The 22,105-nt window shown below is 46.7% G+C and overlaps 1 protein-coding gene across 2 annotated transcripts in view; it reads right to left on the bottom strand.

The window, feature by feature from the left end:
* Positions 1–12,847, bottom strand: part of LOC144694167 (ubiquitin carboxyl-terminal hydrolase 47-like) — a 45,297-nt gene extending 32,450 nt beyond the window's left edge. For both annotated transcript variants that reach the window (XM_078564518.1, XM_078564519.1), the window contains exons 1-3: positions 12,209–12,847; positions 9,337–9,468; positions 4,824–4,919 (exon numbers count right to left, since the gene is read on the bottom strand). In XM_078564518.1, the coding sequence (XP_078420644.1) occupies positions 4,824–4,919; positions 9,337–9,453 (213 nt within the window). In that variant the 5' untranslated portion in view covers positions 9,454–9,468; positions 12,209–12,847. The remainder of the gene's footprint in view (positions 1–4,823; positions 4,920–9,336; positions 9,469–12,208) is intronic.
* Positions 12,848–22,105: the final 9,258 nt, after the last annotated feature.

Below are 22,105 nucleotides of genomic sequence, written 5' to 3'. Positions count from 1 at the left end.
TGTCCTGGAACTGAGATGTTTGACCTCCAACAACCACAACCATCTTCCTTTGTGTTAGGTAGGACTCCAACCAGCAGAGACTTTTCCCCCTAATTCGCATTGACTCCAGTTTTGCTAGGGCTCCCTGATGCCACACTTGGTCAAATGCAGCTTGATGTCAAGGGCAGTCACTGTCACCTCACCTCTAGAGTTCAGCTCCTTTGCCTTGTCCTTTGTTTTGTGTGTGTGTGTGTGTGTGTTGGTGATTTCCTAAAAAGGGTAAATTGTTACACTTCTGGATGTTAACCAGAGTTGCAACCTGTTTGTAAAAAAGTTTTGTTTCATAATAAATCAAATATTCTGAGTTTATTGAAAGGAGACTGGTTAAAGTCTCTTTTATCCTGGGTCTAGCAGTAGTGGCCATTTTGGTGAGTGATTTAAACATTTACACTTATGGCACAACCTGTGGAGTAGTGGGGCTAGAGAAACTGCATACTCCTCCCATCCTGGTCGTAACACCCTCCTGCCCATGACCACTAACCTGACCCATAGCACTTTTTTAAAGTAAAGGGTTAAAGTATCCAGGTAGCTCTCTCCCTCCCTGATGACCCTCCCTGTTGCCCGCCAATGCCTGTCACCTCAGACACCAGCACTGAGTACTCTTGTGCATCAGCAGATAATGTTCACTTCTTTTTTTGACACCTTTTTGATCCTTTCCCTCTTCTCACATTTTCCTCTTGTTTGCCCGCTCTGCTTCAATTGCACTCGGTTTATTTGAATTTATACTTTCTTTTGAGAGAGCAAGAGGCATTCAAAAGCCTATGAACAGTGCTTTCCTGACTTTTGCTTGTTATTTTGTTCCTGTGCATCCCAATGGTACCAATATACTGGAAGATCTGACAAACCTATTACTTTCCTTGTACTGGTTGATGCCAGGGTTTTCAAAAAAAAAGGATTCCAGAATTAAGAATCTTGGCATGTTGTGATAAAGTCAAGATTGTAGCCACAACATACCAAGAGACACTATTATTGGACTAAATGATCATAGTGCTGCAAAAATAATGTCTTACTTTGTCACTCTCTCTTTACTAGCATACAATACAGACTCACAGCTTAGCCTTTGCAATTTTTGAATAAATTCTCAAGCTTTCACAACAAGAAATATCTTAGAGAACCAAGTATTGGCTTCTTCTGCTCGGTCTTCAACATTGGCTTCACTTAAAGGACCAACTCGATCACAGAAAAGGGACAGATGGACTAGGCAGCAGAAAACTGAGAACTGGGGAAACATTTTTTGTGACGGATTGATAGATAAGTAGATATGTAGATACTTAGAAGATAAATGGATAGATTTGTCCAATGTTTGCCATTCAGTTTTGTCTTAATTCGTTCATGGGATGTGGGCTTCGGTGGCCGGGCCAGCATTTATTGCCCATTCCTAGTTGCCCTCGAGAAGGTGGTGGTGGGCTGCCTTCTTGAACCGCTGCAGTCCATGTGGTGTAGATATACCTATAGTGCTGTTAGAGAGTTCCAGGATTTTGACCCAGTGACAGTGAAGGAACGGCGATATGTTTCCAAGTCAGGATGGTGAGTGACTTGGAGGGGAACTTCTAGGTGGTGGTATTCCCATCTAATTGCCTCCCTTGTCCTTCTAGGTGGTAGAGGTCATGGGTTTGGAAGGTGCTGGCGAGGAAGCCTTGGTGAATTCCTGCAGTGCAACTTGTAGATGTATACACTGCAGCTACTGTGTGTCAGTGGTGGAGAGATTGAATGTTTGTTGATGTGATGCCAATCAAGGGGGTGCTTTGTGCTGGATGGTGTTAAGCTTCTGGAATGTTGTGGGAGCTGCACTCATCCAGGCAAGTGGGGAGTATTCCATCACACTCCTGACTTGTGCCTTGTAGATGGTGGACAGGCTTTGGGGAGTCAGGAGGCGAGTTACTCACTGCACGATTCCTAGCCTCTGACCTGCTCTTGTAGCCACAGTATTTATATGGCTAACCCAGTTCAGTTTCTGGTCAATGGTAACCCCCAGGATGTTGATAGTGGGGGATTCAGTGATGGTAATACCATTGAACATCAAGGGGCGATGATTGGATTCTCTCTTGTTGGAGATGGTCATTGCCTGGCACTTGTATGGCATGAATGTTACTTGCCACTTGTCAGCCTAAGCCTGGATATTGTCCAGGTCTTGTTGCATTTGGACCTGGACTGCTTCAGTATCTGAGGAATTGCGAATGGCGCTGAACATTGTGCAGTCATCAGCGAACATCCCTACTTCTGACCTTATGACGGAAGGAAGGTCATTGATGAAGCAGTTGAAGATGGTTGGGCTGAGGACACTACCCTGAGGAACTCCTGCAGCGATGTCCTAGAGCTGAGATGACTGACGTCCAACAACCACAACCATCTTCCTTTGTGCTCAGTATGATTCCAACCAACGGAGAGATTTCCCCCTGATTCCCATTGACTCCAGTTTTGCTAGGGCTCCTGATGCCACCCTTGGTCAAATGTAGCCTTTATATCAAGGGCAGTCACTCTCACCTCTTTCAGTTCAGCTCTTTTGTCTTTGTTTGAACCAAGGCTGTAATGAAGTCAGGTGCTGAGTGACCCTGGCGGAACCCAAACTAGGCGTCAGTGAGCAGGTTATTGCTAAGCAAGTGCTGCTTGATAGCACTGTTGATGATCCCTTCCATTACTTTACTGATGATCAAGAGGAAACCGTTGGGACAATAATTGGCCGGGTTGGATTTGTCCTGCTTTTTGTGTACAGGACATACCCGGGCAATTTTACACGTAGCTGGGTAAATGCCAGTATTGTAGCTGCACTGGAACAGCTTAGCTAGGGGCACGGCAAGTTCTGGAACACAAGTCTCCAGTACTATTGCCGGAATATTGTCAGGGCCCAGAGACTTTGTAGTGTCCAGTGCCTTCTTGATGTCACGTGGAGTAAATCGAATTGGCTAAAGACTGGCATCTGTGATGCTGGGGACCTCCAGGAGAGACCAAGATGGATCATCCACTTGGCATATCTGGCTGAAGATTGTAGCAAATGCTTCAGCCTGATCTTTTGCACTGATGGGGATATTTGTGGAACCTCCTCCTCCTGTGAGTTGTTTAATTGTCCACCACGATTCAGGACTGGATGTGGTAGGACTGCAGAGCTTAGAGCCAATCCATTGGTTGTGGGAACGCTTAGCTCTGTCTATCACTTGCTGCTTATGCTGTTTGGCATGCAAGTAGTCCTATGTTATAGCTTTGCCAGGTTGACACCTTATTTTTACGTTTGCCTGGTGCTGCTCCTGGCATGCTCTCCTGCACTCTTCATTGAACCAGTGTTGATCCCCTGGCTTGATGGTAATGGTAGAGTGGGGGATATGCTGGGCCATGAGGTTACAGGTCGTGTTTGAGTACAATTCTGCTGCTGCTGATGGCCCACAGCACCTCATGGATCCCAGTCCTGAGTTGCTAGATCTGTTCAAAATCTATCACATTTAGCACGATGGTAGTGCCACACAACACAATGGAGTGTATCCTCAATGTGAAGGCAGGACTTCATCTCCACAACGACTGTGTGGTCACTCCTACCGATACTGTCATGGACAGATACATCTGGGGCAGGTTCTTGTTGGTTCCTCACCACCTCCCGCAGACTCAGTCTAGCAGCTATGTCCTTTAGGACTCAGCCAGCTCGGTCAGTAGTGGTGCCACCAAGTCACTCTTGGTGATGGACATTGAAGTCCCCCACTCAGAATACATTCTATGCCCTCAGTGATTTCTCCAAGTTCTCCAACATGGAGGAGCACTGATTCATCAGCTGAGGGAGGGCAGTACGTGGTAATCAGCAGGAGGTTTCTTTGCCCATGTTTGACCTTATGCCATGAGACTTCATGGGGTCCGGAGTCGATGTTGAGGACTCCCAGGGCAACTCCCCCCCCCGACTATATATCACTGTGCCGCCACCTCTGCTGGGTCTGTCTTGCCAGTGGGACAGGACATACCCAGGGACGGTGATGGTGGTATCTGGGACATTATCTGTAAGGTGTGATTCCGTGAGGATGACTATGTCAGGCTGTTGCTTGACTAGAATGTGAAACAGCTCTCCCAATTTTGGCACTAGCCCCCAGATGTTAGTAAGGAGGACTTTGCAGGGTCGACAGGGCTGAGATTGCCGTTGTTGTTTCCGGTGCCTAGGTTGATGCCGGGTGGTCCATCCAGTTTCATTCCTTTTTTGTGACTTTGTAGCAGTTTGATACAACTGAGTGGCTTGCTAGGCCATTTCAGAGAGCATTTAAGAGTCAACCACATTACCGTGGGTATGGAGTCACGTGTAAGCCAGACCAGATAAGGATGGCAGATTTCCTTCCCTAAAGAAAATTTTACAACAATCGACAATGGTTTCATGGTCATCATTAGATTTTTAATTCCAGATTTTTATTGAATTCAAATTCCACCATCTACCCGGGATTCAAACCCGGGTCCCCAGAGCATTACCCTGGGTCTCTGGATTACTAGTCCAGTGACAATACCACTGTGCCATCATCTCCCCTCAGATGTAACAATAATTTTCAGATGTTGCAAAGATATGCACTTCCTTTTTAAATTTCTGTTTCCACATTTACACTGAGAACTGCCAATGTGAATTTGTCATGCTGTAATTACACACTCCCCTCCAGGGGCTTTGCTAGCATGCAGCATTACTAAAGGCCTCATGGAGGTGATTTCACATGAAAAAAAAATTGACTTTATAGCCACCCATCTGCCTATGTTACTTCTACCCTTCCTTTAACAGCCAATGGCTTGTGGAATTTATAAACTGTCCTGGCAACAGACAGAAAACTTACTGTTTCTATTTCAGTCTTCTTGCCACACTTGTCACAGTAACATGCATTGTCACCGTCCATTTTACGTTGCTTCAAAAACTCTTGGAGAGCTAAATCCTTTAGAAAGAAAGTAAGGTTAAAATCAGAAAAAGTTCCACAGGACATTTAAGGCACTGCACCAGTAGGTTGCCATTTACAATGGTTTCAATACATGTAGGTGTTGTTAAATTACAGCAATACAATGCATTATGGGATCCTGTGCATGTTTCTTGTGTTCCATTAGCTGTAAGGTGTAGGAGCAGAAGTAGGCCATTCGGACCATCGAGTCTGCTTCGCCATTCAGTAAGATCATGGCTGATCTGCTAATCCTCAACTCCACTTTCCTGCCTTTTCCCTATAATCCTTGATTCCCTTACTGATTAAAAACCTGTCCATCTCAGCCTTGAATATACTAACGACACAGCCTCTACAGCCCTCTGTAGTAAAGAATTCAACAGATTCACTACCCTCTGACAGAAGAAATTCCTCCTCATCTCTGTTTTAAATGGGGGCCCCCTTATTCTAAGATTATGCCTTCTGGTCCTAGACTTACCTACAAGAGGAAACAACCTCTCAGCATCTACCCTGTCAAGCCTCTAAGAATCTTAAATGTTTCAATAAGGTCGCCTCTCATTCTTCTAAACTCCAATGATTACAGGCCCAACCTACTCAACCTCTCCTCATAAGAAAATCCCTCCATCCCCAGGATCAATCTAGTGAACCTTCTCTGGACTGCCTCCAATGCCAGTACATCTTTCCTCAAATAAGGGGACCAAAACTGTTCACAGTATTCTAGGTGTGGTCTAACTGGTGCCTTGTATAATTTTAGCAAGGCTTTCCTATTTTTATACTCCATTCCCTTTGGAAGAAAGGCCAACATGTCATTTGCCTTACCTATTACCTGCTGAACTTGTATGCTAGCTTTTTGGGATTCATGCATGAGGACCCCCAAGTCCCTCTGTGCTGCAGCTTTCTTCAGTCTTTCTCTTGTTAAGTAATATTCAGCTCCTCTATTCTTCCTGCCAAAATGCATAACCTCACATTTTCCCACATTATATTCCATCTGCCACATTTCTGCCCACTCACTTAACCTGTCTATATCCCTCTGTAGACTCTTTGTGTCATCTTCATCACTTGCCTTCCCAGCTATTTTTGTGTCATCCGCAAACTTGGTGATAGTGCATTCATCTCCCTCATCCAAGTTATTAATATATATTGTAAGTAATTGTGGCCCCAGCACTGATCTCTGTGGCACTCCACTGGTTACAGGTTGCCATCTTGAAAATTACCCCCCATATCCCAACTCTCTGTCTTCTATTAGTTGGCCAATCCTCTATCCATGCTAATATAATAAGCCTAACACCAGGGGCTCTTATCTCATTAAGTAGCCTCATGTGTGGTACCTTATCAAATGCCTTTTGGAAATCCAAGTATATTACATCTACTGATTCCCCTTTATCTATCCTGCTTGTTACCTCCTCAAAATAAATTTGTCAGGCACGATTTCTCCTTCATGAAGCCATGCTGACTCTCCTTGATTATATTATGCATTTCTAAATGCTCTGCTATTACATCCTTTATAATAGACTCTAACATTTTCCCAATGACAGATGTTAAACTAACTGGCCTATAGTTACCTGATTTTTATCCCTCTCCCTTTTTGAATAAGGGTGTTACACTGGCAGTTTTCTGATCCTCTGGGACTTTTCCAGAATCTAAGGATTCTTGGAAGATTGCTACCAGTACATCCACTATCTCTGCAGCTATTTCCTTTAATATCCTAGGATGTAACCCATCAGGTCCAGGGGACTTATCGGCCTTTAGCTCCATTAGTTTCCTAGTACTTTTTCTCTAGTGATAGTTATTGTATTTATTTCCTCCCCCACTTTTGCCCCATGATTATTTAGTATTTTTGGTATGCTATTAGTATCTTCTACCATGAAGACTGTTGCAAAGTATTTAGTCAACTCCTCTACCATTTCCTGGTTCCCCATTATTATTTCCCCAGCCTCATTCTCTAAGGGGCCTATATTGACTTTGGCCTCTCTCTTCCTTTTTCTATATTTAAAGAACTCTAACTGCCCGTTTTTATATTATTTGCTAACTTACCCTCAAAGTTTATTTTCTCCCTCTTTATTATATTTTTGACCATCTTTTGTTGGTTTTTAAAACTTTCCCAATCCTCTGGCTTACCACTGATCTTTGCCTCATTGTATTTTTTTTCTTTCACTTTGATACTATCCTTAACTTCCTTGGTTAATCATGGTTGGTTTATCCCCTTCCTACAATCCTTCTTTCTCACTGGGATATATCTTTGTTGAGTCATGAGAAACGTCTGCCATTGTTCATCAACCATCTTTTCTCAACCCATCATGACACAAATCTTAGAAAAATGACATAGCTGGAATTTTTTAGGATTAACTGCTTCTATAATGAAGGCTAGATGTGCATTTATGCCACTGTCGACAGGATAGCAGTATAAAAATCCTTGTCTAAGGATAAGTGGAAATTACATCTGGCTTTATTTGACTTGCTTTATAAAAGATATCAGCACTGTACAGATATGAAAAAAACCAAATCACAAATTCAAAACAGTTTATTAGGTCTCCCTTTGGTTTAAATATTTTTCTATCGATATCTGATTGCATGCACGTGAGGGTGATTAGAATTTATGCAAGATATGCTTCAGGTGGAATTTAATGCTCCCCTGGAGGCAAGCAGGAAGGTGAGGGGGACACTATAATCTGGAGGGAATCTTCCTGACTGCCCCAGCCCACCCCAATTAACTTTGGGGAGGGAACAGTCAAGGACAGCCTTCCTACGCAAGGCCAATTGAGGCCCCTTACTGGCCACCTAAGGGTCACATCTCATCGCTGCTGGTATTCCATCAGTGGTGGGCAGAGGCCACACCTTGTGGACAGCCTATTAGGTAAGCTCTGGCCTGGTGGGATGGGTCTCTCCTACTTGGGCAGCCAGCACCTAACAGAAGCACTCACTGGCAGCAAGGGCTTCCAACCCCTGACGACCCTCACCTGCCCTTTAAACTGACACCCAGCCCCCTTTGACAGGGCCTCCCTGACCTGTCCCAGTGATCTCTTCTTACCTGCCTCTTGTGCAGGGCTCCAATGATGATCTTCAGTCTGGGTTTATTGTATCAGCAATTTCCATCGCTCCTGGTGGCACTGCCAGTACTGAGGAGCTGCTAGCCTCTGATTGGCCAGAGCATTATTGCCACCGGCTCTCTAGCCAATGGAAGGGCCCACCACTCCAACCACTAAATTCCACCCTCTGTTTAATTTTCACATTAAAGCTGTCTAGGGAAAAATACAAAGCTATCAAAGGGTAAAAATTGCAGCCTGTGCAAACTTGAGCAATAACTTTGGCTCAGAACTGAAAGTGAGAGGTACATTAGCGATACAAGAGTTAAAACAGAGATCACTGTTCAAAAGTCACTGGTTTCAACACATGGGGTATAAGTCAGAGGAGTATGCAAGATGGCATCTCAGGCAGACATAAAAGATCCACAAAACTATTTTTTTAAGCAAAGCAAGGGCATTCTCTAGCTGCCTCAAGCCAATATATAACCATCAATCATTATCTGGTCATTATCATGTTGCCATTTGTAGGAGTTTGCTGTGTGGAAAAAAGGTCTGGAGCTGAGTAATGGAACCCAAAGTGAACAGAGCTAAGCAGCTAGGATATTGGTGAGTAAACATCTGATAGTCCTGTTGAAGAAATCTTCTCTCACTCTGTTGATGATTGAGAATAGACTGAAGGGATAGCAATTGGCTGGATTGGATTTGCCCTGTTTTTTGTGAACAGGACAAACCTGGATATTTTTCAACTTAGTTGGATGGGTACCAATATTGCAGCTGTACTGAAACAGCTTGGCTAGGGACATGGCAAGTTCTGGAGCACAAGTCTCCAGCACTACAGCCAGGGTGTTGTTGGGTCCCATAGCCTCTGCTCTATCCAGTATGTTCAGCTTTTTCTGGATATCATATGGAGCGAATTGAATCGGTCGAAGACTGGCATCTATGATGATGGGGACCACAGGAAGAGGTCAAGATGGATCATCCATTCAGCACCTCTGGCTCAAGAGAAACTGCTTCAGCCTTGTCTTTTCCACTAACATACTGGGCTCTGCCATCAATGAGGACAGGGTGTTCATGGAATCACCTCCTCTGATTAGCCATTTAATTTTCCACCACCATTCTATTTGAGATCAGAGGAAACAAGGAATCCAAGCATATGAATAGATGACGGACTAACTCCATTCAATGTGGTTTAAATATTTCTCTCCATAAGATAAAATTTAAGTATGAATTACTTTGGATTAATATAGTGAAGCTATGGATATCCAAAGTGTCAGTTGTACTAAACTTACACAAATGGAATGAATGTTAAAAAGGGGTGCTTGCCACATTATAGTAAAGTTGTTTATTAATACAAAATGTGGCTTTAACTTCATTGTCTCATAATTTTTTTTACTTACCAAATGTTCAATCTTTGATGAGGATTCAGCTGAACGAATGGATAATGGTAGATCCAGGAAGGAACAGTCATCCTCAACAAGTGTTGTGCACTCTGAACACTCCATGGATAGAACCATTATGATCTGATAGAGCTAAAAGATATAGGCCAATGAACACGGAGCCCACGATCTGTCATTCAGAATTTAATATGATATTGAAAGGAAAAGTGATATTTTGAATCCAATCTCAAAAAATCCTGATACTTCATTGATGCGATTGACAAAAGACAAAAAGTCTTTTTTCAGATGTACAATATATTTTAAAGAGGATAAGATACCTGGGAGACAAAATTCTTTGGCCGTTCCAGTGCACTCCCTCTGTAACCTCATAAGGTATGTGGCAGAATAATTCAGAATTCTCAGCCGTTGCTGGCACTTTCTGTACCTCCTGTCAGGATGGAGCCTATGCTCACCCCTTAAAAGGCCAGTGACTTGGAGTAGCAGTTTCATAGATGTGATTCCTTATATCAGGAAGCTGGGTAGCCTAGCGATTTCAGCCTCACAGAAAATTGATATATCTTTGAAGGCTGGTATGTCCAGTGAGATGAGGCATACGAGCCTCTTTCATAGAGTCATAGAGATCGACAGCACAGAAAAAGGCCCTTCGGCCCATCGAGTCTGTGCCGATCAAACAAGTACTTAACTATTCTGATCCCATTTTCCAGCAATAGAGTCATAGACTCTGATGGACATGTGACCTACCTGGATTCCCAGGCCTGGATCATTGCCTAGAGCCATGAATTTGTAAAAAATTTATGAGAAGAGTTTGATACCCTAATAAAGAAAGCTGATGGGATAAATGGAGGTATCCTTCGGGAGTGGAGGGGATCAATTTACTACCCCCACCCACCCCAGAACTGGCACTAGACACAGGATCTTCCAACTTATGAGGGGAAGCAAATGCCCAAGATACATCACTGGTGGCATGGACACTAGTGATGGCCATTGAAATGAGGAGCCCTCCCACTGACCCACATGCCCTGTCGGAGTCAGGCCTGGAGTTCACAAGCAGACATAGTCTTGGCAGAATTGTTGGGATTATGCCCTGCAGTTTCTCAGAGCACTGGATTTAACAAAACAAACATTTTTTGAGATTGACAGATATGGCCATTCACAGAGTATGACACAGCTTTCTGCTTGTAAACCCCATCCCTATCTGTGATAGAAGATATCTAGCAGCACTGTAGACAGTGCATGGAATATTAGAACAGCTAAATTGTTTTTTTTAATAGCTATAAAGTATTTATGGAAAAATAAAAAATAAGGTAAAGCATCATCTGAGATGATTTTGATAGGAAAATCAATGTCACTTCATGAAAGGGTTTGTAAACATCAATTAATTTGACAGATCTCAGTTAATGTACCATTAAATGCGACTTTTGTGTTTTAATTTATTGCGCAAGAAGAAATGAGTTTACAGCACAGGGTTGGAAAAATGAAATATAAATAATCAAAGGGGGCACTTTTACTGTAGTGGTAGGTTCTTAAAATTAGATTGTCAGCAGTTCTTGTTTCCTTCCCCTATCCGGCGCTCTCCACTACAGAGTGTGTTACAGTAGCAGAACACAGAGTGGTGTAAGGGTGAAGCATGCATCTGAGAAAGATGGGTGCCTTACAACCGTGGTGTGACCATGACACTGAAAGTACAGCTGAGTCAAGGAGGATAGGTCAGACTAATACATGAATTGTGACACTGTACAACAGGTAAAAAGTCAATCAAATATCACACTGCATAATACGAACACAGCAAAATAACATAATATCACATAAATAACTATTCCAAGTAAATTGTGATAACTACATACAATTTACTTTTTCATCCGTATGACACCCCCTTCTTCGCAATTTCTTTTGCGACCACCCAAGCTCCACTTTCTTTCATTTATATATGTTACAACATGCCCTGGATGGCTTTATCAACCCTGGCCCTTTATCCACTTTCAATCCAATGCACATTGGTTCCCATATTGCCCCAGGCTTTAAAAGAGAAAAAAGATAATCAATAAAGCAGTAATGCTGAATTTGTTGCTGACGTGGGAAAGAGTGGGTAAAATACTGTAGAAGTAACAAACATGTGAAATGATGTGCATAAAGAGGGAGATAAAAAGGGTGGAAAAAGAGCTAAGAGATACATAGGGCAGAATTAAGGCCCGCCCAGCGTGACGTCCACATGGAAGTGCTATGCGCTCCCTGTGCGGGCGGTGGAGGGGGGAGTGGGGGGGGGGGGGGAGTCCCTCCACAGAGAGTGCTCTCTTTCGTGCATGCGCACGATAGAGCACACTCATCTCCCTGAGGCTAAGTGCTGCCTCAGGGAGATTGGCTCTACAATAAAAAATATTAGAAATAGAAAAAAAAAATTCCCTGGCATGTCCCCTCATGTGACACTGTCATGGGACATGTCCATAACTTTTAAAACACTTTAATTAAATTTTTTAGAACTTACATGAAACCTCATCCCGCCCGTGGATGAGGTTTCATGCTTTTTCTAATGCCCACCAGGGCTCCCAGCCTGCCCGCCAACCTTAAGGTTGGACGGGCATGTCCATTAATTACTTAAATGACTCTGTCAATGCCCTCAATTGGCCATTGACAGATCGGCGGGCACACAGCTGATTTTGTTGAGTCCCCGCCTACCTGAAAATTTAAATGGGGCGCGGTGATGTCGGGAGTTCCGCCCGATGTCATCCCGCATCATTTTATGCGTCGGCGAGCGGGCCCCGACAGGAAAATCCTAGCCATAGGTCTGCATGGAAAAAAACAGCCAGAAAAATTGAGAAGGTGACACGTTTTCAAAAAGAAATTGTGTGTAAGCACCACCAGAGATGAATTTTACCTTGAGAATGTTATGCCCTTGATCCACTTCAGCATCCAGTCTGTTAATCAGACAGCGGAAACATTCTTCTATATCACGCTGTTTAAGAACTTAAAAGGAAGAATGGTTAGAAATTGTGTTTAAGTGAACATACAAATCTATACAATACATTGACGATCTTGATCTGGAATTTCTGATACGTGTTGGCATCAGTGGGAAGTAGCAGAAATTAGCTTTTGCCAAAGCACTAACTCTATTGTTAATCCTTCCACAGAGAACTGCAGTGAAGTGTTAAGCTAGTTTATGAACTCATATTAGAGCAGTCTTGAACCAACAGACTTGGATTCAGAGGTGATTGTGCTACTACTAAACTAGGCTAAATGCTTATTCATTTACTAGGCTTCTATAACATACAGGAAGCTAAACACAAAAGCAAAGGTTTCTGCTGAATCCCCAGGTGCTGTGACAATACTAAATATTGTGTGCTTTGAGATGTGTCATTTTGTTCATGGAGTGAGAGTTTCTTTGCAGAAGCAATCCTTGGCATTAGCCTGGATTTTGGGATTACTAATCCAATGACATTACCACTACCGTCTACACCAACATCTCCCCTGTTGATATGTAAATTTAACAGATTTATAAATTTTCCCTCATTTGAATTCTCTCCTACCCCTTTTTAGTTTATAGCGCTAAGGTGTACAATTTACCAGGACACTGGTCCAAGCCGTTTTAAATGGAGCCCGTCCCAACTTTACCCAGGGCTGACTCTAGTCCTCGATGAATCAAAACCCTGGCTCCCATAACACTCTTTAAGCCATTCATTTAACTTCCTGAGCTGTTCAACGCTATGTTAATTTGTACAAGGCTCAGATTATAATCCAGAGATTATTCCCTTTTACAATCCTATTTATTAATTTGGACGCTAGGTCTTCAAACTTCCTGAGCAGAACCTCATCCCTCATTCTATCTTTTTTGTTGGTTCCCACATGGACCACAACTGGATCTTCCCCAAATTGGATTCTTCCCATTCCACTCCAAATTTTTCCTCAGCAACAAGGTACCAAGCAGGCAACACAACCTTCAGAACTCCTAGGGTAGAATGGTCCCAGATGTGCACTCAGCGCGTTAGTGGGTGGGTAAAACAATGCTTTACCCGCCAGCCGTGATGGTGGGTCTTCACACCATATCGTTCCAAACCCACCACATTACATATGCATTTCCAGGAAACACGCTGTTTCCATGGCGGGGGAGCTCTCATTCACCAACCACGCCATCACCTCGCCACTTCATCATGCCAGGCACCATATTTAAGGTCCAGCTGCGGGCACACATCTCAGTGCTTTCAGCCCACGACTGCTGCAGGGAAGATGTCTACGAAAGGCAAAAAGGCTGCAGCCCCCAGGTTTAATGACGTGTCACTGGAATGCCTTTTGGATGCCATGGAGGCCCGTTCTGATGTCCTCTACTCCTGGTCTGGCCACAGGACGCCCATTCTCACCACCCATTCTCACACACGTACCCCCACATATCCATCTGGCCTCATCTCCTCTGGGGACTGCCTCCTCAGCCCTCACTTTCTTGAGGCCACTTGCACAGATCAATATGTGCCCCCATACTCAGCTTTTCCAGGACAGCTCTTGTCCTGTGGCCTATTCCCTTGCCTGAGGCTATTTCTCCCCTTCCTCAAGCAAGACCTTGCCCTGCAGCCATTGAAAATCCATCCCCATGTGGCTGATCTGGTAGGTAGAGACCTACTTGTGAGCCCTCCTAAAAGTGATGAAGTGCCGACTGTGAAGCCTGACGCTGATGACTGCGAGTGCTGACCGAAGCAAGTGAGGCAAACAAACCTTGAAGTACCGAGCGAAGTGCAGCCCACCAGGTGCACGTCGCTTACGTGCTGTTGTGAGGGCAGATGATCCAGAGATAAGTCTGGCTGGCTGTATTAGTGATGTATTACAATGAGGTTCCCGACGTCCGATGGTGGGAAACACGGCCCACCGTCGGCGGGCGGAGCAGACGACCACAACGTCATGAAACCACTTTTTTGCCTTCTCACCATATTGTCTGCTCACACCACCGAACACCCCTGACACCGGCTGGCATGGAAAATCCTGACCCTGGTTATAGTTGGAACTGTATCTAATCACCTGTTGACACTGTCCCCTACTGCTACCACATTCACTTCTACTCCTTCAATTTGAATGGCCTCCTGTACCAGGGTACAATGGTCAATTTACTCATCCACCCTGCAGACTTTGCCCTCATTTATTCAATTGGCAAGAACCTTGCATCTGTTGGATAAGAGAAAGGCCAAGGCTCCTCCAGTACTGCATCTGGGATCCCCTTACCTACCTAACTCACAGTGTTAGCAGCCCATATTTCCAAGAACTGTTTAGGCAGAATTTACCCCTTGTTGGGCGGGCGGGGATCGGGAAGCCACCGCAATTGAGGCCAGAAGGTGATTTCACGCTGGGTGGGCCAAATAAGGCCCACCCAGCGTGAAATGCAAGCGGCAGCGCTCAGCGCTGCCTATGCTGGAGCGGGGAGGGGGGGGCGAGCAGGGCAAGCACGAACTTTGTGCATGCGTGCGAGTGCACGCTTGAGAATCTCCCTGAGGCACAAAGCTGCCCCAGGGAGATGATGAGTTTTCAAAAAAAAAAATAAAGAAATGAAAATTGTTATAAAACATGTTATTAACTAAATTTAAACATTTTTATTTTATTTGTTTTAGGAAACCTCATCCTGTCCGCCAACCGTAAGGGCAGCGAAATATGCCAGCTAATTGAGGCTTTGGTGGCCTTAACAGGCCTTTTAATTGTCAGCGAGTGCGCTACTGATCTCCGTGCGCGCCCGCCGACCGAAATATTGCTTAACTGTGCATTGATGTCGGGACCCTTACCCGACATCAACGCATGTCATTTTACGCTCGAGCGGGTCGGCGTGCACACGCCCGCCAAGGTGAAAATTTTACCCTATGTGGTTTTAAAAATTGGAAGGTCTTTGGAAATCAGAACATTTTCTTGGGGGGGCTAAACTTTTTTTTTGCAGAAGGTAAGTTCACCTTGAACTGTGAGCATGCTGTTTTTTCCAAGAAATCATAGCAAAATGAACAGCAAGACTTCACTTGCTGAAAAAACAGCCGCTGGGCAGAATTTTCAGGTCAGTGTTTGGGGGCGGGCCCAACACGCCGATGTGTGAAATGACGCACAATGACGCCGGGCGTGCGTCCCGACGTCACCGCGCGCCGTTGCGATATTTCGGAAGGCGGGAATGCTATGCGTTCCGAGGCACGCCCGCCATTAATTAATGAGCCAGTTAAAGCACTTGAGGCAGCAATTGAGAAAGATTTTTCGCAGCCCGTGCGATTTCCAGTGCGTCACACGGGCGCAACGGGCAGGCGGGTAGGCCACATTTTTAAAAACCTCATCCACAGGCAGGATAAGAGGGGTGAGTGGGCTCACTGATGCAAGTAGTTATAATTTTAGTTTTTAACGTATTGCTACTTGCTTGTGTGAACAGGACAACTTCAATTCTCTTCACAGCTGCATGGACAGAAAGAACAGGCTTCAGTCAGGACTCTGGGGGAATCATAACGCTTGGGGCTTTGCAGGTATCAGCCTGCCTTCCCTTACCCTGGTAATGGTAATTGTGCTCTCCGCTGGAGGCACCTCCTCTGAAGAGGAAGAGCGGGCCAGAAGGGGGAGCAGGCCAGGTGTCCATATGCAGCCTTCAGGGGAGCCACCTGAGGGAGGACAGACGCAGGCACAAGGGACACAGGGCCAACACGAAGTCCAAGATGGAAGGGGCCGCAGAAGATGCCACTATCCTGCTGCCAGGGTTTACAGGTGGCGGTGCAGCTACCTCAACATGTCTGTGGTCCAGTGCCGAGGGAAGCTCCAACTCTCAAGGGAGACAGTGGCCCCCATCTGTCAGATGATCGGCCCTGAGATCAGCTCCGACTGTGTGGGCGGACACCCCATGCCAGTGGCGCTGAAGGTCACAGTTGCCCTCAACTTCTATGCCTCCGGCTCTTTCCAGGCTTTGGTGGGTAATCTTTGTGGAGTCTCCCAGTCAGCTGTTCACAGTTGTGTCAAGCTGGTGACAGACTCTCTGTTCAGGCGTCCATTGATTTTCATTCACTACCACATGGACAAGGCTAGCCAGGCAAAGCGAGCCAGAGGTTTTGTAGTGATTGCTGGCTTCCCCTGCGTCCAGGGTGCTATAGACTGCACACATGTGGCCATCAAGGTGAGCCCGGTGCCTTCGTCAACAGGAAGAGATTCCACTCCATGAATGTGCAGATAGTGTGTGATCACAGGATGCTGATTCTACAAGTCTGTGCAAGCTACCCAGGCAGCTCCCATAACGCATACATCCTGAGACACTCCCAGGTGCTGAGGCTCTTCAGTGCCCCAGTGCAGCTGGATGGATGGCTGCTGGGTGTCAAGGGCTATCCCCTCAAAAGGTGGCTCATGACGCCTCTCCGCCATCCAAGAACAGAAGCTGAGCAGCTGTACAATAGGAGCCACGCCTCCACAAGGGCTGTGGTAGAGAGAACAATCGGTCTTCTCAAGATGCACTTCCAATGCCTGGACTGTTCAGGGGGCGCACTCCAATACCCCCCAGATCGTGTGTCACTGATAGTGGTTGCATGCTGCGCTCTCCACAATCTGGCGCTGGAAAGGGGGGACGCAGTGGAGGAAGAAGATGTTGACGCAGATGCTCTAGCAGCAGACGATGAGTCCAGTAGTGAGTCTGAGGATGAGCACGGTCAGGAGAACGCTGAGGGGGTAGACGCTGACCTGGGCAACCTCCAGGGAGGCAGGGACACCCGGGAGGCTTTGATCCAATGCTCCTTCAGCTAGCCTACTAAATAAGAACCACCGCCACATGTCAGGGCTGCAGGCTCCATTCCCGATACCTGACAGGAACATTTGCTGGGTGAACAACATGCACTATGTGCCATTTCAATAAAGTTAAATGACAAATAAGTCACTCATTACATTATGGATTACCCTTCACCTGCAGAACTAATGAAGCACCCAGAGGCTTGTTGAAAACAATCACATTTAATGATTGCCAACTTGCATACAGAAATGAAAGTCCATTAAAAGGTGTTGAACAGCACACCAACTTAAAAACAACTTAAACGTGGAGCAAAAGAAAACCGCTAGTGATAAGCCCGTGTTGTGCCCAAGGTGCTTTACATCTACGCTTGCCAGTGCTACGTTTAGGTGCTCTCCCCTCGCTGGCACCGGCATTAGAGACAGCCTGCTCACTCTGCTGTCCTGTTGACCTTGATGACCTTGGCGGGCGTCGTCTGGCCCTTGGAGCCTATGCTGGCCCCGACTGGGAGGGAGCAGCTAGTGGCACAGCTGGCATCTCCCCAGTTGCTACAGCCTCATCGGATGCCACAATCACTGGCAGAGGGGCGGAGGAGCTGCTGCCCTCATCTGAAGTGCCCTGAGAGGAGCCCGCAGAGACGACAAGCAGCTCGTGCACCAGCATGAGGTCGCTTTGGACCTCCCTGCTCACCATTGATGGACGGGCACCTAGCTGGGATACTGGGTGCCCAATCCAACCCACACCGACACTGAACATGAGGTCAATGCCGTTGTGAGGGCTTGCAGGTCCGAGCGCATCCCCAGGAAGCCCTGATTCTGTCCCTGGAGCTGCCTCTCTATGAGAGTCGCCACTGTCTCCATGGAGGAGGCAGTGCGCTCGGCCATGAGGCTAATTGTATTGCTCATGCTCCGCATGCACTCCTGCATCGCGGAGACCATGGCATGCATTCCCTCATGTATCTCCGTCAGATCCTCCCGCACACCCTGCTGGACTCCAACCTCTGCTGCCTCAGGGACGACCCCAGAGGCTCATCATCAGCCACCGACTGAGCACATCCCTGGTCCCCAGCAGTCCTCTGAGTGCCGGTGCCCTGGGCACCCTCTGTCTCCGCCTACACGTCAAGCGAGTGTGAAGTGCCCTACCGCTGCGCACCGAGATACTAGCTGACGATTTGATCCCCACTGAGGTGCTGGTATCTGCGCTGGTGCCTGCCTCGCTGAGAGGGTGTGACGCTGGTGCGTTAATGTCTTCTGTGCCCTCAGGGGTCAGCGGCGGACCTTCCGACTCCTGAGTTCGGGCGTGCTCCGGTAAGACTGAAAGGAAGAACAAGGTCATTTGATTAGTTGGTGTAGTTGCACTGTTAATGTGCATCCCTGGTACCCGGATCAGGATGCGCTCCTCCTTCCATTATCAATGGGGATCCCATATTGGATGCTGAAATCAATATACAGTCAACTGTGGAATGTTTGCAATGACAGACATTGTGACCTCAGTGCACAGCACTCTTATCCCCCAGTGGCACCCCAACCTCACCGCGGCCGGTTGACTTGGGCGCATGGCGCCTCTCCTGCTCCAATGCCTCCTGCTCGTATTTGGTCATGATGAGAGGGTGGAGCTGCCTTCCGCCAGTCCACAGCTGCACAGTATTATTGTGTGTTGTCTTCTCCTAAAAGGAGAGAGGAGCATTGATTAATCCATCCTGTACCCACATTGCCGGGCGGGGCCAACCTAACTGCTGTGCTAAGTGACCCATGCCAACACAGTACTCCCCCTTCCTGATTGCAAGAGATCATTAAACCGCTTGCGGCACTGCACCCAGGTGCGTCTCACCACATCATGGGAACTGACCTGTTCTGCCACCTCCTCCCATGCACATTTTCTTATGTGGGGGGGCGGCCTCCTCCTCCCGTCCCTTGGCACAAGATCTTGCAGCAAACTGCCACCTCCTTGAGGAGGGCAGCGAGGCACTCATCTGAAAACCTTGGGGCCGACTGCCTCGCCGACCTGCCCTCCTGCCTGGCCTGCTCTCCGAGGCTGCTATCCGACATCCTCCTGTCTGACATCAGGGCCAGCCTTAGACCAGCTGCCTGCGCCGTTTTTGAATAGGCCGCCAGGTCGCCATAGGACCCGGCAGTCATTGGCCTCCCGCTGCCGCCTGCCCCTTCCCACTGATCTCGGGAGTTGCGATTTACACTGGGTGGGCCTTAATTGATCTGCCCGTGCAATATGGCGGCATGGAGCCGATCGCGGGCGGCGATGAGCCCCACGCCCACTCCCGTCCAGCCCGCCCGCCATAGGTAAAATCCTGGCCCTTGTTGCCAGGCTGTGGGTCCTGCTGATTGGCAGAAGTGCCTGACTTAGGAGAAATTTTGTCTGAACATGTGTTTTTCAACTTAGTGGCCTGAATTTTACCCTTGGCGGGTACGCGCGATCAGCGGGCCCACGACCAGTCGGGAAACGGGCTGCCACCCATGATCGGACAATTAATGGTCAGCCAGGATGAAACACACACTGAAACGTTCGGCGCTGCTGGGGTGGGAGTGGGTAAAGGGCGGGCGGTGAGAGTTCCGCGAATGTGGGTGAGCACCTGTGAGAAAGTTCCCTGTAGGCACACGGCTGCCTCAGAGAGCTGCAGACCTGAAAATACTAAAATAAAGTTTTTAAAAGCTGAAAACCACGTCCATGCATCATAATCAATCACCTGAAAATATAGCTGCGCAAAATGCTGTTCAAAAAAAAATTATTTTTATTTTATTTCATCATAGAAAATTCATCCTACCCTCGGGTAAGGTTTGATAAAATTGCAAAGGCCGCCAGGCCGATTCGCCCGTCCGCCAACCGTAGGGTTGGACGGGCATTGAAAAATCGGACTCAATTGCATTGTTAATGGGCTTAATTGCCTTCTTAATTGTCAGCGGGCTCTCTTCCGAGTGAAATGTCGCGCAAGTGCACGATGATTTCGGATGCCCGCCTGACTTCATCTCGCGTGATTTTACACCCAATCAGGGCAAGCACATGCCTGCCCACAGACAAGGGTCTGACAAATTCTGCCCAGTGTGTGTCTTGGGAACAAACTGTGAAGGAAGATTGCTTCTCTATCTCTCCCTGTAGTGCCTGGAGTCCAAAGTGGGTGTTCACCTTCAGCCAGAAAAGCCTCATCTCAGTATAATTCGTTTATATTCGAAGGCCTACAAAGCTGCAAAAAGCAAAAGTTAACAAAGACAGTGTTTCACTGAAGATCCTTTGGAAAGGACTTCCAGGCAACCAGTGATCCGTCATCACATGCAGGAACACCAGATTGACAGCGTCAAGGCCTTTTCAAACTTTATCCTTTTGCATAAAGTGTTCCCTTACGTCAATTTCTGCAAAGACCTTTTTTTATATTCATTCGTGGGATGAGGGTGTTGCTGGCTAGGGGGGCATACTTGCCCATCCCTAATTGTCCTTGAGAAGGTGGTGATGAGCTGCCTTCTTGAACCGCTGCCGTCCATGTGATGTAGGTACACCCACAGTGCTGTTAGGGAGGGAGTTCCAGGATTTTGACCCAGCGACAGTGAAGGAACGACGATATATTTCCAAGTCAGCATGGTGGGTGGATTGGAGGGGAACTTGCAGGTGATGGTGTTCCCATGTGTCTGCTACCTTTGTACTTCTAGACGGTAGCAGTTGTGGGTTTGGAAGGTGTTGTGTAAGGAGCCTTGGTGAGTTTCTGCAGCGCATCTTCTAGATGGCACACACTGCTGTCACTGTGCATCAGTGGTGGAGGGAGTGAGTGTTTGTCGATTGGCTGTCAATCAAGTGGGTTGCTTTGTCCTGGATGGTGTCAAGCTCCTTGAGTGTTGCTGGAGCTGCACTCATCCAGGCAAGTAGGGAGTATTCCATCACACTCCTGACTTGTGCCTTGTAGATGGTGGACAGGCTTTGGGGAGTCAGGAGGCGAGTTTCTCACTGCACAATTCCTAGCCTCTGACCTGCTCTTGTAGCCACAGTATTTATATGGCTAGCCCAGTTCAGTTTCTGGTCAATGGTAACCCCAGGATGTTGATGGTGGGGGATTCAGAGATGATATTCTCATTGGATGTCAAGAGGAAATGGTTAGATTTTCTCTTGATGGAGATGGTCATTGCCTGGCACTTGTATGGCATGAATGTTACTTGCCACTTGTCAGCCCAAGCCTGGATATTGCCCATGTCTTGCTCCACTTCAGTATCTGAGAAGTCACGAATGATACTGAATGTTGTGCAATCATCAGCAAACATCCCCATTTCTGACCCTATGATGGAAGGAACATCATTGTAGAAGCAGTGGAATATCGTTGGGCCGAGGCCACTACCCGGAAGAACTCCTGCAATGATGTCCTGAGATGTTTGACCTCCAACAACCACAATCATTTTCCTTTCTGTTAGGTAGTACTCCAACCAGCAGACACTTTTTCCCCTGATTCCCATTGACTCCAGTTTTGCTAGGGCTCCCTGATGCCACACTTGGTCAAATGCAGCTTGATGTCAAGGGCAGTCACTGTCACCTCACCTCTGGAGTTCAGCTCCTTTGCCTTGTCCTTTGTTTTGTGTGTGTGCGTGTGTGTTGGCGATTTCCTAAAAAGGGTAAATTGTTACACTTCTGGATGTTAACCAGAGTTGCAACCTGTTTGTAAAAAAGTTTTGTTTCATAATAAATCAAATATTCTGAGTTTATTGAAAGGAGACTGGTTAAAGTCTCTTTTATCCTGGGTCTAGCAGTAATGGCCATTTTGGTGAGTGATTTAACATTTACACTTATGGCACAACCTGTGGAGTAGTGGGGCTAGAGAAACTGCATACTCCTCCCATCCTGGTCGTAACATCCTCCTGCCCATGACCACTAACCTGACCCATAGCACTTTTTTAAAGTAAAGGGTTAAAGTATCCAGGTAGCTCTCCCCCTCCCTGTTGCCCGCCAATGCCTTTCACCTCAGACACCAGCACTGAGTACTTTTGTGCATCAGCAGATAATGTTCACCTTTTTTTTCACGCCTTTTTGATCCTTTCCCTCTTCTCACATTTTCCTCTTGTTTGCCCGCTCTGCTTCAATTGC

The sequence above is a fragment of the Cetorhinus maximus genome, chromosome 19 (assembly GCF_964194155.1).
Source record: "Cetorhinus maximus chromosome 19, sCetMax3.hap1.1, whole genome shotgun sequence".
Lineage (NCBI taxonomy): Eukaryota > Metazoa > Chordata > Chondrichthyes > Lamniformes > Cetorhinidae > Cetorhinus > Cetorhinus maximus.
The sequence above is the reverse complement of the archived record's forward strand: the minus strand, read 5'-3'. Positions and strand labels throughout refer to the sequence as shown.